General features: G+C 51.0%; 2 protein-coding genes across 2 annotated transcripts; both read right to left on the minus strand.

Annotated features, from left to right (window-relative positions):
- Positions 1–101: 101 nt before the first annotated feature.
- PPA1 (inorganic pyrophosphatase 1) lies at positions 102–12,226 on the minus strand. The gene is made up of 11 exons (XM_074830212.1): positions 12,117–12,226; positions 11,860–11,924; positions 9,012–9,065; positions 8,329–8,448; positions 6,256–6,342; positions 5,830–5,956; positions 5,182–5,309; positions 3,071–3,156; positions 2,769–2,838; positions 1,568–1,607; positions 102–440 (listed from the first exon to the last, which is right to left on the minus strand). Exons 1-11 carry the CDS (start codon positions 12,178–12,180, stop codon positions 409–411), a joined length of 873 nt encoding a protein of 290 aa, XP_074686313.1. The 5' UTR covers positions 12,181–12,226; the 3' UTR covers positions 102–408.
- A 275-nt stretch (positions 12,227–12,501) lies between these two features.
- NPFFR1 (neuropeptide FF receptor 1) lies at positions 12,502–15,627 on the minus strand. Its single transcript, XM_074829997.1, has 3 exons — positions 14,683–15,627; positions 13,755–13,854; positions 12,502–13,405 (listed from the first exon to the last, which is right to left on the minus strand). Exons 1-3 carry the CDS (start codon positions 14,870–14,872, stop codon positions 12,601–12,603), a joined length of 1,095 nt encoding a protein of 364 aa, XP_074686098.1. The 5' UTR covers positions 14,873–15,627; the 3' UTR covers positions 12,502–12,600.
- Positions 15,628–17,605: the final 1,978 nt, after the last annotated feature.

Genomic DNA, 17,605 nt, shown 5'->3' on the forward strand with positions numbered 1-17,605 from the left:
AGTCCCCCCATAACAACGCTGGGCGCTAACAGCCCCCAGCGCAGAGCCACGGGCTCCAGGGCACCAGGACAGGGAGGGAAAGGAGAGGGAGCCCCGCAGCGTTCACTTTCAGTAGTTTTTATTTCTAGCATCCATACACGTACCAGGTGAGTGATCTTCTGTCACGATTTACAAAGTACACTGTACGACCACGCACAAGCAGGGTGTTTTGATTTTATAAATTATGCCTTCCAGCCTCCACAGGACCTTGATGCAGCAGACACGTCACTGCTAGGTATGTAATTCTAATCAACAAAGTTACAGGCAAGGTCTTCTTGTTGACACTGAAGCTATTTTTCTGCTCTATTCCTGCGTGTGGCGACTCCTCCGTAGGAAAGACACCACTGTCTCGCCCCCCATCCTCAGGCCTTAGTTTTTCTGGTAGTAGAACCACCTGTCAACTGTGTGGGGCAGAAAAAAAAAAAAAGAGGGGGTTAAGTCCTCTGTTAGCCACCCACTTATTAAGCAGTCACAGGGCACCACAGGCGTCACCCCCAGCACAGGGGCTTCCTCTGGCTCTTGTCAACAACCCCACCACACAGCAAACAGGTTCTTGCGTAGCCCTGTTTATGTGTTTTCCTGAAGTCGCCCTCGCTCAGGCTGCCATTAGGAACATCCATGCATGACTCAGTTCAGGCGAGGACAGCAAGCCAGAGCCTGCTCGGCTCCCCTCTGGCTCAGCTGACTCGGAGGTAAAGTCATTTTACCTCCACCTCTCATGCCTGCATGGAAGACAACAAGTTCTTCACAGATTTATTACCCAGGAGGAGATTGGAAACAGCAGCCTAGCTCCTCTTTCTGCCACACAGCTTTGGGTTCTCAACACCGTCCGTCATTAGCTCAACCCCGGGTCTTGTCCCCGCTACAGCAACATCCAGATTTCACGTGCAAGGTGCCCATCGCCACCTCACACAGAAGGAGAAGGTGACAGCTGAGCGAGGATTCCTCCCACAGCTGCTGTTGTCTTACAGAGTCAAGTCCTGAGGCATCAAAGAGCTTGTTACCAGCTCGCAGTGGCCACTTGTTCAGGGACAAATCTCTGATCAGTGGGTTCAGCTGCAACCGAAGTACCAAACATACAACTGCTTTCTGCCTCTGCTCCGTGCGGGCAGGGAGTACTTCCCTTCCTCAGCTCGCCTGCACTGAGGATCCTGATGAAACCCCAGTTTTTCCGGAACTAATGAAACTGCTCACCTGCTATCACTGCACTTAGTCCTCTGCAGTGCTCTTTTTTCAGGACCTGCTATAAATCCAAGCTCTTCTGGAGCAAACTACAGCACACCAGGTCTCCTACTTACCACTCATTTACCTGCCTCACGTACCCAAACAAGGAAGTAAGGCAATAGCAGATGTTACTCAGGAATTAAACAGCACTACTGACATGAGTTAGGCCCAACAAGGCCCTTTGTTTCTCCTAGTGCTAGAGCCAGACCCAGGTACCAGTTAAGACCCTCATTTTCCTATTGATAACTCCTTTGAGGAAGCCTCCACTCAGTATCGGAACATAAACGTGGGTTTTGAAACGTACCTTCGGGTGGGATCGGGTTGGCAGCTTTACAGGGTGGTGCCTGAAACGAGAAGCAGATTAGCAGACAGCAGCTGTTGACAGAGGTTGACCTTACACCTGAAGCTCACTACAGCGTTTAGAGCTGCCCAAGTCTTTACGGAGCACAGTTTAAGATCTAAGCAGCATAAATTGGTCTGTGGCAGCCAGTGCTGGTCAGCTGCGAGGGGATAATGAGCTGACGTGCAGCACCACGAGTCCCGTCATCCCCACAGCCTCCTCATTCCGCAGACGTCCTACGTGCCAGAGGTGCTCTGCTCCAAGCACAGGCTGCAGTGCCATCTGCTTCTCACCACAAGCAGTTACTGCTCCAGCGTCTACACAGCTGCAGGCAGCCTGCTTTTTTAAAAACCTACAGCGTGACAGTGGAATAGAAGTACAAAGGGTTCTCAGAAAACTGCTCTGAAGAGCTTTCACGTGATATTTAACAACTGAAGACAGACAAGGGTCCCCAGCTGGTGACACATCCTCAACCAGGGTCGCACTTTCAAAAACTTACAAAGTAATTTGGATACCACCAGAGGACACAAGCACTTTTAAAACCAAGACAGTGGTTTAAAAAAACGTCTCGGCAAGGCTACAGAGAGACTCTGGTTTCCAGTCACATTTCCATACGCTGAGGCAACATTTGCATTTTGATTTTTCTGTCCCACTCCTCTCACCCCTTTCAAGTTGCCAACAGCAGTACTTCAGAAGCCTAGGGAGATGCAGTTAAGTCCTGAAGCTGGATAGGAGTACTGCACTGGGAACTTCAAGCCTTTCATCACAAAGGAGGCACAGTCCCTGGCTACAAGGCGCTCAGAAATTACTTTCTTTTCTCAAAGAGTGACCTGCACTGTGAAGCTCTTGGAAGGCCAAATATTTAAAACACTCTCTGAACCGCTGACAGCCAAGCTACGGTTCAGAAGTTTAGTCCTTCATGCAAACTCCACTTTAGATTCCATCTCCCAGATGACTAAGGGCAAGGAGAAGCCTCTGGAGGAACGTTTGGCTTGCTCCACATCCATCCTATTTAACCAGAAACAGGTGCTGTGTTCAGTCATCCAAAAAATTCTGAGTGTATAATGAGCTATTCACACAGAGAGGACAGTTTACAGTACCACACAAATTGTATTGTTTTGCTCAATACTAACATTGGGGTTAGGACACTCAAATTTGTACTTACTGCATCCACAGTAGCTTTTGCACACTCTTGACTACAGCAGAAAGGGCTGTCGGACACCGTCAGATTTGTGCTAGAAGAGACAGGTCGCTTGTGAGAACGTGAAAGCCAAGTCTCTCCCCCAGGAGTATGGGGGAATATAACAATGGAATATTCAGAATCATTGTTAGAGTTGCCAAGTTGAGGGGGAAGGCCTGCAGAGACAGCCAGCAGCTAACAAAGCATGGCACCACTCAGGACAGGAAGTTTCAAGGTTACTTGTTTAGGAGAAAGGAACATGCACAGGACCACAAGCATTAACCTACCAGCTGATCTCCCCTCCGTCAGTTTTCTTCGCTATTAAAGCTCTCCAGTGTTCATGAGTACATTTGATGACCTTCATGGCAAAATCCTAAAGTTGAAGACGAGAACAAACATCACGTTACATGTAAGCACTAGACCATCCTCTCCAGACTATCAGTTACACGGAACGAGAGGCCAGTATTTATAGGCTGATTTTTAGATAGTTTCTGACTCAAGGGAGACCTCTTCCATTACTGCACCTTTCAGGAACAACAGCAACCTCCCAGCGTGCAACAGCTGAAACAACAGGGATTTTACAATATGAATTGTTTTACTTTCAAGGTGGGAGTATACGCCAAGGTCACCCAGCAAGCTTGAGGCCAAAAGAAACTGAATGTAGATAGTCTAGTCTCGAGCCAGTGCTCCATTATAAAAGCCCCCCCACCCTGCTGCCCTCTGTTTGTCTCCAGCAGGTAGCTGATCCCAACCTATCTGCGAGATTTCTGCCACTCCAGGCAAATCATTCAGCTGCTGCACAGACCAACGGGAAGAGACACGCACCTAATCTAGAATTGCAACCATTTAAAAATGAACCTGCTCCCAAACATATCACAGCTTTTTTTCCTTAAAAAAAGTAGTATATGCTCAAGCATTAACCTGTCAGCCGGAGAAGGAAGCACACACAATTCTTTGTTAGCACGAACACCAGCAATAAATATCCTGGTTTCATACAACACAGAGCCAAATAAAACACTGCAGGAACACACGTGAGGTTCTCTGTCCCTCTTTTCCGCCTTGGTCTTGATTCCAGTTTCATCCATCTGGAGGGGCAGCGAGATGTCCCAGCCCACTCAACCTCGTGCTGTGCTACAGCTGAAGGGGACAAGTCCACTCCCACATGACTTCCGTTTTAGCCCCCCTTTCCTTCCCACCCGGGGCCCTGCAGGCCCACCCCTTCTCTGCACCAACACTGGAGCTCTGGGAGCTGAGTCACCTCACTAACCCGCTCACAGCACACCCGGACTGGCAGGAGGGAGGGTGCAGAAGCAGGATTTCACCCGTTCAGGAGCAGCAAGTTATCTGACCCAACCCAGAGAAGAGGCAGAAGAGCCTTACTCAAAGGGTGCGAGGGAACGCTTTATGCCTGAAGGAAGAAGCATTTTAACTCCTGAGTTCACTTCAACTTGCACCAGGCTGCAGCGGAACAGTGAGCAAGGCAGGTAAAGGGTGAGGTCAAGCACCCTCTGCTCCAGAGCAGGAGCAAATAAACCCAGTGCTTTCCACCCTGGTTCTGACACGGAGGCTCCCAGCCCTGAAGTGATCCCACATGAATGACAATATCCAACAGCAGCAGGGTGATAACACTATGCTTTTTCTCCTAGTATTCCTGCAAGCACTGGGCTGGAAACAAGCTGAATGGTAGGTTGGAAAAACAGCAGGAAGAATAAAGTCAGCTATCAGCAGCCCCGTAGAAATCCATTCTCTCAGCAACTGCTCGCTCGTGTCCCCACGCACCTTGAGCTCAGTTTTTGGACAGCGTGCCTTTGCATGCTCACAGTAATCACAGAATACCAGGTTGGAAGGGACCTCCAGGATCATCTGGTTCAACCTTTCTTGGCAAAAGCACGGTCTGGACAAGACGGTCCAGCACCCTACCCAGCTGAATCTTAAAAGTGTCCAGTGTTGGCGAATCCACCATTTCCCTGGGGAGATTATTCCGGTGGCTGACTGCTCTCATTGGGAAAAAATTTTCCTCTTGTGTCCAACTGGAGTCTCCCCAGGAGTAACTTGTACCCATTACCCCTCATCTTTTCCATGTGACTCCTTGTAAAAAGGGAGTCTCCATCTTCTTTGTAGCCACCCTTTATATACTGGAACACAGTGATAAAAGTCTCCCCTAAGCCTTCTCTTCTCGAGGCTGAACAAACCCAGTTCTTACAGACATTCCTCATGCGAGGCTTCCCAGTTCCTTGATCATCTTTGTGGCCCTTCTCTGGACCCTCTCCAGCCTGTCCACATCTTTTTTGTGTGGCAGGGACCAAAACTGAACAGTATTCCAGGTGTGGCCTGACAGGCACTGAGTAGAGCAGGATAACAACTTCTTTATCTCTGTAATGAAGAAAGGTGATCCTACCTTGTCTTTAAATTCACCATTAAAAGCAAACTGGTTTTCTGGCTTTCCATCAGGTACTTTGTATCTTCTGAACCAGTCCACTGTAGCTTCTAAGTACCCAGGTTTCATCCTTCTGACATCATTGATATCTAGCCGGGGAGAAGAGGTTTGTTAGCCAGATCTAGTAACAGAAGTTACTTAGCTGCTACCCCGCTCTCCCGAGCTGCCCCTCTTTCAGCCCCTCCTCAAGTAGCCTTAGCAACATTTCAGACAGGTTACAGGAAAGACACAAAGTGGGTATCTGCACAGGAAAGTTAGTCTTTCATCTTCACAGCATATCCTGACTGCCTCCAGGAGCACGGGCACATTTAAACAGCTGCAATTAGAGACTTACTGGACAATCCCTTTCCTTCCACTCAGAGGACAGGCTGTACAGCCACCCTCTTCTCTGAGATGCCAGGCTGTGCAGAGGACTGACAATTTGGGATAAACAGCAGTAAAATGTTTTGCTACAAGACTGATAACATCCTGTTCTGCTGTCCTTCCAGTTTCACATCTGATTAGTACCGTGGCATAGAAGGAGCAAGCCCGTGTCCTGATTTGAAAGTTTCCTGTGGGCTCTCACGGAGAAAGGGGAGTACTAAGCTTGCTCCTCCCTCTGTTACTCACCATTATAGTTGTCTGCTTCAGGGTCCTCAATGTTGATAGCAATTATCTTCCAGTCTGTCTCTCCCTCATCAATCAGTGCCAGTGTGCCCAGCACCTTCACTTTGATGACTTCTCCTCGAGAGCAGACCTGCAAGGACAAAGACGTTGTTGTCTGTACTGATGCATCCCAGGAATGCACAACAGGAGGCTGTGCAAGCTGTGGGAGTTCAGCAAGGAGTCGGGTACCACAAAAAGAGCTACTGCTTATCATCGGTTCACAAGCCTTGGCTCACAAGGCTCATGCTGTATGATCTCATCAACAACCTCCAGAGGCAGTGGAGGGAAACACCATATTCTTAAGGCAGAGGAGTTAAGAACTGAATAATGTCTCTGAATAGTTGACTAATTACATGTTTCAAAGGACAGTTACCCTTTAGAGTGCATTACCTTGCTTCCAATTTCGCACACGTCAATTGGATCATTATCTCCACAGCAGCCAGTATTCTCATCTTTGTGACCCGGGTCTTCCCAAGTCTGCAAAAAAACCCCACACTCAGGAATAAGAACTCTCAGGTTTCAAAAGGAAACAAAAAGCAGTTTTATTTCAGGCATGCAATTGCCTCCAAGATACAGATGATGGCCCACTTCACACTTGCTTTCAGGTCTAGTGGTTGGGCTACTATTTCACTTGTGCCTGCAAATGCAGTTTGAATCCAAGTTAAAAGGTCTTATCTTGCCAAGGGTAAGCTGCTCCCTCCCACGGACAAACCTTTTTTCAACAAGTTTCCAGACTTCCTCCTCCGTTCCACAGATGCATAAAGGTGAAGTTCACATCTATAAAGAACAGTCATTGATTTGGCCGCCTGCCTGTTCCTCTCCCTATTCATTTCTTAACAGAAGTTTCCTGAACTCCAGATAGCAGTCCAATAGAGATGGAAGACAGACAGGGTGTATTGTTTCCTTTTAATTAAACAATTAAAGACACATTGTTACGCTAGGAGCAGTGACAAGAATGCAGAGTCCCATACCCTGTGCTACCCAGTGTCCTAGTGCATCTTCCCCACAGCGGTGAGTCCAAGTTGGAAGACAGGATCCCAGAAGGCATTTGAGCTAGGCCTCCAAAAATAATAGCTACTTAAAACACGCTTCTGATCAGGAGTGAAAGGACACTGTGCCCACTTGCATCATAAGGAGCATCTACCTCTAAGGTTGTTGAGATATAAAAAGCAGGAATACTCTTCCCAAATCTCTGCAGGCCAGGATATGACTAGTATAGTCAAGACCTCGTGATGCATCCAGAGCCTTCGAGAAGATGTACTGAAACCTGGGTGGTGCTGAAGGACTCTTCACAATCGCTATCACGCTTCCCTACAAGGAAGGGTTAAGTTCAATCCCTTGTCCTTGATGCATAAACATCTTTGATCCACTAACACATGACTGCATGAAGGTTTCAAAAGCCATAATGCTGTAAAAAGGAACTGGCTTCAGAATCCATCCCAGTAGAAAACAATTCAGCTTCAAAACACCATCTTAAGCCGCTTGGAGGAAACACGACATGCACTACTATCAAGACTAGAATTACAGAATTCAGTGTGTTTCCCTGTGAACTGCCACTGAAAATTTCTTTCTCTAAAGCAAACTCAAACCTCAGAGACCATCAGAGCCAAACAGCCTTGCTCAAAGTTCCTCTTTATCTAGCAGTCACCAGTCAGTTAAGAGCGTGTGTCCATCTGTTTGTCTCCCCTTGCCAGATCTTTTGGGGAAAGCGTGTCTGTGCAGCTGTGGACGTCTGCCTCACATGGTCTCTGGACTGCTGAGTGCCTCTCTCAGATCCAACACTGAGATCAGGGCATCCTCTACCATCCAACAGGTCAATACATTAGTCTAGCTGTGTGTTTTAGACCCTGAACAATAAGGGGCAGAAACAGGAAAGAGAGTCTTCAGATCTACTCAAGATTTTCACTGTCCACAGCTGAAGTCTAAAACAATCAGCTAATTCGCTGCAACAAAAAAATCTTCTGCAAAGATTCAGTCTAAGGTCATACACCGAGATCCTGTACCATTCACTTAAAACTTCAGCTCTTTAAGCTTCACCAGGCAGGAACTGAGGGCATCGCATTGCCAGCTGCCCATCACGAACCTTCATCTTCCTTGTGTAGCGACAGCTTCTTTCATCAAAAGGCAAGGACCTGCTAGCTACTGTCCAACTGGACTGCTCAGTGGCCAAAAAGAGGAGTCACACAGCAGGTACCTCACTAACAGCAGCCACTCATCCTCAAATTTTTCAATAGTTTATTTACAGCATTAGCTACAAGCCTACCTCTTGAGATTTCTCCTTAAAACTATCCCTGCTTTCTGGACAGGTTCTCTTTATTAGCAAGATTACACATGCAGCTGCAAATGCTGTGATCAGACTTTCAGCTGGCCTCGCTCGTTAATTTGGTGGTAGTCAGAGACACACAGAGGCATCCTCCCTCCTCCCCACCAGAAAGGATGAGCCACCGAGACAAGTTACAGTACCTGTGGGATAGCACCGTAATTCCAGATATAACCCTTATGAGGAAACACGTTCGCTACATAGCGCAGTTTTCCCTTCTTCACATCTTGCTTAATTGGGTTTAAGGGATCCTTTGTTGCAATCTGAAAGGAAAGTTACATAAATCTCTCTACTTTGCTCTCCAAGAAAAAACAAGAGATTTTTTTTTTTTAAATGAAGCTGACTGCTAACTGACAAGGCAAGAGACCAGGAGCTGACCCCGAGGCCAACAGCAGACATTGGACAACTCCACTTTCTGTTGCATTGCCGTCTCCTGGGATAGTTTTCAGCAGACTTGCAAACGTCAGAAGCACGCGGGGTTGAGAGCCATGAGCTGCTGCTTTAATCAGAAGCCAGAGAAGAACACTAAGTTATTGCAACTTCTGCAAGTCTCTGCCTCCATCCTAGACTTCTAGCATTAAGGGAGTATTTACACGGGAAGTTAGAGCTACATCTAGAGAGGTTCCTTGACATGATGCCGGCACTATGGCAGGTTTTGAAAGGCCTTATTTATTGGGGCTGAATTATTTTCTTGCCATTTATGGAGCCACCAATGTTAGCCCACTCTGCTTCAGGATGTGGAGGTGAGGGGGAGAGAATCAACGAAGCCAAAGATTAATAGACTAGTCAGCTCAAGCACTTAAGCTAGGAATTGTGATACAGTTACCTCCATTTTAGCGTTTGTCCATCGAGGTACTTCCACAACCATGTTGAACACATTCTGAAGAAAACAAAGTATCAGTGAATGGCAAGGAATCTCAAGATCACATTTTAAACTAGAGAACATGTATAAGTAAGCATGAAAGCCAGCCAGTTTGCATGAAAACCGTAACTTTTTTTTTCCTGTTTGTTCCAGTGCCAGTTTTGATACAGCTGATAGAAATCCCATAGTCCAGTCAGTTCCATGTCATCAAAGTTGAATCCATGAAAGACACCAGCAAAAGCTAGACTGAAGTTACCCACGCATGCTCCATCAGTTGCCACCTACGAACACCTCCATGGTGTTCCCAGGTTACAGAACAGTGGGTTTAAATGAACCGAAGACAGCTGCGCACAAACCATCCTGGACGTAACAAAATGAGCTTTTAGGCATATTTATTAAATACAAAGCACTTAATATTACAGCAAGAGCCACTCTGGCAATTTAGAAGAAACAAGGCTTAGAGGAGTAAGTATGTACTATCCTGAACAACCAAGAACATCACTCCCAGATATTCTAGTCTGTCTTGAAGTAGGAAAAGATGTCCGAGCTCCTTCTCTCCAAGCTGACACTCCTATAAAAGCAGACCTTTTTAGCGGCATGGTGTCAGGATAAAGGTGTGGGGGAGAAACACAGAACCACATCTTGCAGTATCTAGTTTACAGGTGATGTATGAAAACATCTCCTGTTGACTCCAGATGGACTGAGAGGCCTCTTGAGAGTTCAATGTCAGTCTCCTCTTCAAGAAAACAAGCTTTTCATGCTTGAACCTTAACATTTGCTCTTTGAAGAGATTATGGCTTTTAATAAAAAGTCAAACCTTGCTCCCTAGCATCGACAAAGTTTCTAATCCCCACATTAAGCAGTATTAGCATTGCAAAATCCCTCACACCTGTATTGCACCATAATTAAGATTGCTATTGTGCAATGAGTGCTGTTACATCATTGACTTGGCCCACACCCTTTCCTAACAGAAGTTTATTACGTCCCCTTAATTGCCAGGGGTCACTGCTCATTTGCAATTTATATGTAAAAAGGTATATACTATTTTTAAATAACTTGAGGAGAGGAATCAGGCAATCGGAACTGGTTAGGCAGGGTGCTTACAGCTTTGCAGGCAAGGAAGGATGACTTGGGGGTACATCTTTGTTAGGTTTGCAGTTTCCCCATAGACCAAGGCAGATCTGTCAGTTGGACCAAGACACCCAGTGAGTAGCCCAGGGCCATTCCTTTGCAATGCCAAGACACGTAGGTAGAGGTAAGGTCAGCATATCCCAGACCTAGACTGAAAAAAACATCCTGCAATCCTCTCAGTGTCTTAGAAGCCTAAGGATAAAGATCAAGGAGCCCAGACAGAGTAAGACAACCTTTTGCTCCAAGCTGGGCTCCCTACCATAGCTGGTAATGAACCTGCTAAGTAACGAGTAAGTCTCTGCACAGGCACTCCAGCAACAGAAAGAGGTCTAACGTGATCAGCACTATTGTGTAACTTCGGGGACTACAACCTTCAGCGGCACTTGCTGCTCTTAAAGGCTTGGCACCGAGATGCTGGCAAGCAGCACCAAGTGCCTGAAGGCACACCAGTAGTTCAGTTTCCCTTGTTAATCATTACCAGTCCGCAGGAACCCTCCTCACCCCGATATGCGCTACCCTGCCCTGCAAGCAAAGCGTAGTATTATCTGGATTTTCCTTGTCCGAGTTACCTTTCTGACACCTGCTTTTGAAAACTGCTTTCCCAGTTGGTCACAGAAACTGCTTCGCCACTGTCCGTGATGATTATAAACCACTTCTTCCCTTCTGAGCAGGCAAAAACCACCTCAGACTTCCCAAAGCGTATTCTGACAACACCTGCACCTCAAAGCTCAATCAGCTACTTTTTAGAGGTTCATCTCTCAATTCTTTCCTTTTCCATGACCGCTCCCTACCTCCAAATTACCCCTCTCTATCGCGAACATTAGAACAGTTCACCCACTATGTTTCTCAAGCTGCAGAGCTTTTTAGTACGTGTTAAAAGAAGAAATGAGCTACAAAGGCAAGGAACACAGCCAGAGCACCCGAGCCACTGCTGAAAAAGCATTCAGTGAAAACTGAAGCACAGCCGTTTTGATTTCCTAGAGCTGAGGCATTTCAGACAGTGATTCACAACAGCCTAATTTGACTAATCGCTGCCTGCCGGAAGGATGTAAAAGCCCTGCATCACTGCATGCGGCAAGTTCCCCACCTGCACTTTTTTGCGAGGCAAGAGGTCCCCAGGAGCTGCTACAGCAAGAATTTAACATCCTCACTTTCTGTTCTGCTGCTGATTATCCAGCAGACATACAGTGGCCCTACTGCAGTCAAAACCCAAGCCTGAAATATCACGCAGCCTAAGCATACACCTCCATAGAAGCAGATGTAGATATTTAGCTAAATCAAAAACTGCTTCTTTTAATGCAAAACACTTTCATGTGACCTCACGGACAAGTTGAAGACAAGCACTCACATCTCAGACACAAACACGAGAATGAGGTCATCCGTTCTCTTCTCCTACATCGCTCTAACTGAGGCTGAGATCTCAAGAGAAGGGCACCCATTATTTGCAAGATCTGGCCATCTTAGGGTGCTGCTGCCGAGAAGCAGCGTAAGGAGCCTCTCTCGGGTATTTCAGGCCTGCAGGACCACACTCCCTGAGGAGCACTGACAACATACTCACCCCCAGGGCCCAGAGCTCCAGCGGTTTCTCTTGTCACCGTCCCCGGGCCAGCGAGGCCACATCAGCCACCTGCTTTGGTGGCCCTCGCTCCCCGCAAGGCAGCCAGCCCCTCTCCCCTCTTACCTTGCCGGCATCCGCGTAGATGGGGATATCGTGGAAAGGAGAGATGTAGCGCCCGGCGGCGTCCTCTACAAGGCAAGGAGAGTGAGTCAGCCCCGGCCTGAGGGGCCGCCCCGCCAGGCCCTGCCTGAGGGGCCGCCTCAGGTGAGGGGCGCACCTTCAGGCTGCGGGGGCGCCTCCAGAGGAGCTCAACCACCCCCCAACCCCCGGGGCCGGGAGGATGTGGGGGAAAGAAGAGAAGGAAGGCGGTGAGCACTCACTGAAGAAAAGCCGGTACTCCAGGCTGTGGGGCGCGGCGCGTTCCTCCACGCTGTAGCCGGCCATGGTACCGCGCTCAGCCCGCCGGCTGCCGCACTGCGCATGCGCTACGCGCCGCTCCCCCCGCCTCACGGCGTGGCCACTACGCATGCGCCAAACCCCCGCCTCTGGCCACGCCCCGCGCCACGCGGCCCCGCGCGCGCACACGCGCGCGCGGGGCCGCGTGGCGCGGGACGTGGCCTCCTCAGCAAGATGACTGGTAGCCCAGCAGCGTGGCACAGCATGGTGGCGTGGTCCCGCAAAGGACTGTGTGGTTCTCCGTGGCACCCGGGACGGCGCTGCTGCGGGAAGCGGAGGAGCCAAGAGAGGGACATGGCATCAGCAGGACGTGCCTTTATTTCAGCGACTCGCGGCCCGCGACGTAGCGAGTCCCCATGCCCCACCCCGCAAGCCCTTGGTCCCGAGGTGCCCGGTGGCCGCGGCCGCTCAGCCGTCCCACGCGGGGACACCGGCGTGGCGTGGCGCCAACGGGCCCGACTCGGATGCCGGCGGCGAGTCGCTGGCCCGTGCCTGGGCGAAGACCCGGTTGCGGGCGCCAAAGAAGAGCCCACGGCCGTGGCTCCTGGGGGTGTAGGGCCCACGGTGGCGATGGTGGCGGTGGGGTGAGCAGAAGGGGGCCCTGAAGGCCTCCTGGAAACCCCGTCGGAAGTTCTCGTTGAAGTAGCCGTAGATGATGGGGTTGGCGCTGCTGTTAAAAAACGCCAACCAGTGGGCGAAGGGGAAGACGTAGACGGTGACCAGGTGGAGCTGGCCCTCGCTCAGCCGCCCGTAGTCCATCAGCAGCATCAGTGTCCAGAGGGGCAGCCAGGAGAGCGTGAAGAAGAGGGCGACAATGATGAGCATGTTGATGACCTTGGCCTTCCTCCGGGAGACCCTCCTCCCCTCCGGCTCCTCTTGGCCATGGGCAGGCGCTGCTGACTTGAAGAGCTTGAACGCGATGCGGGCATACATGACAACGATGAGGGCGAGGGGGGCCACGTAGATGTGGGAGAAGAGGACGGTGGTGTAGATCCTCCTCATCCCCGTCTCAGGCCAGGCCTCCCAGCAGGAGTAGAGGGGATAGGAGTTGTTGTAGGTGTCCACCATGAAGTGGTGCTCCTCCCTGGTGACGGTCAGGGTGATGGCGGCAGGGCACATGATGATCAGGGCCAGCACCCAGATGATGGCGATGGTCACCAGGGCTTTCCTCAGCGTCAGCTTCTGCCGGAAGGGGTGGACGATGCAGCGAAACCTGCGGGAGGGCAGACGGTGGTGGCTTTGGGCATCTGGTGGGATGTCCCTGGGGAAGGAGGGCAGCCAGGACACGGGTGTGGGAAGGGAGGGTAAGGTGGGTTGCTCTTTACATATGGCTTTTGGTGTCAGAGATAGGTTGGGATCTCTCCAGCTTTGGTGTTTTCAGCCCAAGGTGGGGAAAGACACCTTGCTGGGATGCCTCATGGACAGCTTTGTGATTCTCCTGGAGAGCTGGGACACGCTCCTGACATCCCCAGTTGCTTTCCCATGATGGAAACTGCACGGGACACCAGAACACCCTGGGGGTGGGTTCGTCCCCATGTCCCTGCATGCCCACGCCAACGTACCTCTCCACGGCGATGGCCACCAGTGTGAAAATGGAGGCGGAGACAGACATGCCCTGCACCAGGCCGCTCATTTTGCACATGGTGTTGTCAAAGGGCCAACCTGCAAGGGGACACCGCAGAGGTTGTAGGTGTCTTTAGCTCAGCCAGGTCCATCAGCAACTCCCTCTAGATGTCCCCATCCACCATGTCATTGCTGGGGGATGCTAAATCCTGCTCCTAAGGGGGGGCTGCATTTTTGGCTCATATAGAGATGGCCTTACAGATCCAAGCAGTACAGATGCTTGGAGAAAAATTGTTAAAAAAGATGCATATTACACTTCTTAGAAACCCAAGGAGCCCAGTGGTTGCCATTTCTCCTACCCTTGCGCAGGGCTTGAGCTGTTATCATGGGGACTGACCTTGGGATCCTCAATCAGAGGAGCTTTCATCTTGTTTCTTGACCCCAATGCTAAGGTGTTGGTGATAAATAAATCACACCCTGTAATAAATACAGACTCTGCCCCATGCCCTGGCTACTGCTGTGCTAAACTTCACCAACTGTGCCAATGTTGCCTTTTATCTTTGGAAAGGTCAACAGGCAGAGCTGAGCCAGCACAGGAAAAGATTGATGAAAGAAGAGGGTTTTTTTCAGCGTTGCTTGATGGAGGATGGCTGAAGTTTAAATATGTAAATGCAGCATTAAGGTCATACTTATTTTGCCAAAAATGTCCAAAACCTCAAAAAAAGAGGGTATTTCCCCCCTAAAATAGTAGCTTTAAATGAAATTATACGTTTCATCAGATGTTGAGTGGCCACCAACTGCCCCTCCTCATCCTCAACAAAAAATCACCCACAGGGTGGCCTTGTGTTTGGGGGGCAGAAGGTGGGTGATGGTCCCCACGATTTTCTCACCCCCCCTTGCATCTTGCCCCTCCACTGCCCTGCTCACCCGTGATGAGGTTGTCCACCAAGGTGGTGGGCATGCAGAAGATGCCCACCAGCAGGTCACTGATGGCCAAGTTGAGGATGAACATGTTGGTGACCGTCCGCATCTGGCGGTTCTTCACCACGATGAAGCACACCAGCATGTTGCCGATCATGCACATGAGGAAGATGAAGGTGTAGGCCAGGATGAACATGGCGGCCACGGGGGAGGAGTGCTGGTAGTACGCCGAGAAGGTGTAGTTCTCCCTCAGGAGGTGGCTCTCGTTTGCGGTGGAGTTGGGCCAAGTGCTGTTGGAAGGGCCTGGGGAAGGGAAGGCAGGAAAATGAAGCTGGAAGAGGATAAAGCGATTATTCCCTTAATTTCTTAATGCCCCCAGAGGTGGGTTTTCATATTTATACCAGCACCCAGCCTGGCTCAACTTGTCCTGCTGGGATCATCTCAGTGCCCCAACAAGTATCCTCCTCCTTGGGTTATCCAGCCCAAGGTATTGCAGCACCTCAGCTGAATTATTATTTGATATCATTATTATTTTATATCTTTATTTTAATGAGGAATTAAAGCAGCCCAGAAGACGTGCTGTTCTGATGAGATTTTTTTTTTTAGGCGTGATGCAAGGAAGAGAAATCCACGTCCCAACACTGCAACACTCCGGCTGTGCAGGAGCTGTATCCGTGCGGTCCCCAGCACGGCCGTCCTGGGAGCATCCCTGCTCCCGAGTGTCTGCTGCTGCTTCTCCTTGCGCTCGAGGTTTGCAATTTGACATCCTCTAAAATCTTCTCCCCGGCAAAGCCACAGTACCTGAGGGAGGTGGGCTGGAACAAAGGAGACCCTACCCTCCCCTTACATACAAAGTGATATTTATACATAATTATGGTCATTATCTGGGATCCTGAGAGCTTCTGATGGAGGAGGGGATGGCATTTTGTCGCTACAGATTTAGCAGGGGGAGCAAGGCTGTGCAGCATCCACCCTTGGGTATCCCCAGCTTTACGCAGGCAGGGACACGGGAGGATGCCGAGTGCAGGCAGGAGCTGCCTGCAGCGGTGATGGGACTTCCTCCGGGCAAACCCAGGCTGCAATATTAAGGCAAGGAAAGGCATATTTTTGCTTTAAGGCTCAGCCTAACTGCCTGCAGGTCAGCCCTGCTCTGAGAAAACACTGCAAAGCTGCTGCATGGTGGGCGGCCGTGTCATCCCCCATCCCCGTGCCGGTGCTCAGCTCGCCAGCCAAGATGCTTTTCCCAGCCGCCGGGACCGCCGGTTTCCCCGAGGCGCTGGCATGCAGGGAGGCCCTGCCCAGCAGGATTCGGCCAGCACATTTCCAGCGGGGCTTCAGAAAGGCGCCAGGGAGGTTTGCAGCACTGGCATGGGAGAAGGAACCTCTCAGAGAGGCAAGGAAGCATCAGGGCTGCTGGGGCAAGATGCTCCGGCCAGTTGGCATCAGGTGCACCCACATGAGCCAGCTTCGTTAGCAGAAGCGAAGCAAAGACTGTAATGAGATTGCTCGAAACCTGCGATATTAAGCCTGAAACTTTGCTGGACTTATCTCTTTGGGCTGCAGTGTCTTGCAGCGTTAGTGGGAGGGGGGTATCCTGTGGATGAAGAATCACAGGCGGTTTTCAAAAGCGAGGTGGAAGATGAGGAAAGGAAAACAAGGGGCTGCTGAGTGCGCGGGTCGGTGCTGGCTGGATGGAGGTGTCCTCCGTTTGGCGCTGGTATCTCGGATGCGGTGACAAGGGGACGGCGGGGGGACCGGCTGGGGGGGGGGGCAATGGGCCACCCGCCTCCCTGCCTGGCCGTGGGAAACCACTGCAGGGAAAGGCTGGGCTGATGGAAGAGAGGTCCGGGCGGGGGGCTGGACACCTTTTTTGGGGATAAAATAAAATAAATCGGGTCTCGGTACTCACCTCCGCCGACCCGGCCCGGCTCCGGGGGGTGCATCGCTGGCATGCGGGCGGGCGTGGGGGGGCTGCCGCCGGGGGAGGGCGAGTTTGTCCCCGTCCCTCCTCTGGTCCCCCCCCCGCCCCGGGCTGAGCCCCGGTGCCGGTACCGCGCTGTCGGTGCCGCCGCGCCGGTTGCGGCAGCTCACCGGCTGCGGCGGAGTGGGGGCGGAGGGGGGGACAGCCTCCCATCGCCATGGATACCGGGGTACCCGCACGCACCCCCTCCCACGCCTGAGGCAGCGCGGGGGGCGGGGAGCAGCCCACGGGAAGCAAGGAGAGAGCCGGAGCCGGTTTGCTCCCTGGGGAGGGTCGGGCTCTGTGCCCCCCTCGCCACCCCCAAGGTCCCCACGCTGACGGACTCGGTGCGTGTCTCTCCTCCAGCTGATGGCTGGTGTCCCCAGCAGCACTTCTGCCCGTCCCGAGATGGGAAACACGCTGGGAGTCCCGACACGAGTGGGGAGGACCCTCATCCTCCATCCCGTGTAAATCACGCGCACTGAGGGGGGAAAAGCAGCACGGTCCTTAGGGGTGCTGGTCCTGGCCCAAAAGCTCGACTCCAGCTCCTTCATCATTACCAACATCAACTAACCCCTTCTTATCATCATCTTTTACCAAAGTTGGGTTTGGGCAGGTCTGGAAGTCAAATATTTCCATCCTGGCACTGGGAAGTGTCTGTCCCTTAAAAACACGAAGGAGCAAACAGAGGAGATGTTTAAACGAGGCATTTTGAGATAACACCTGCGGTTTAACCCAGGAGTTTTTTTGCAGGCAGCCAGCTGCCAAGGGACACCAGCATGCCTAGCAGTGGCCTCCTCCCACCAAGGAGCCACCCTCTCCGGGCTGTATCCTGAGCCCCACAGCCCATTTCTTCCCAGGAGAAAAAGCAGCACGTCTTGAAGACCCACAGCACCCAGGAGGTGGGTGCACGCTTCTGGGGTGAGCAGCATGCAGGGACCCACTGACACTGGGTTGCTTTGATTTCCA

The sequence above is a fragment of the Strix aluco genome, chromosome 7, assembly GCF_031877795.1.
Source record: "Strix aluco isolate bStrAlu1 chromosome 7, bStrAlu1.hap1, whole genome shotgun sequence".
NCBI lineage: Eukaryota > Metazoa > Chordata > Aves > Strigiformes > Strigidae > Strix > Strix aluco.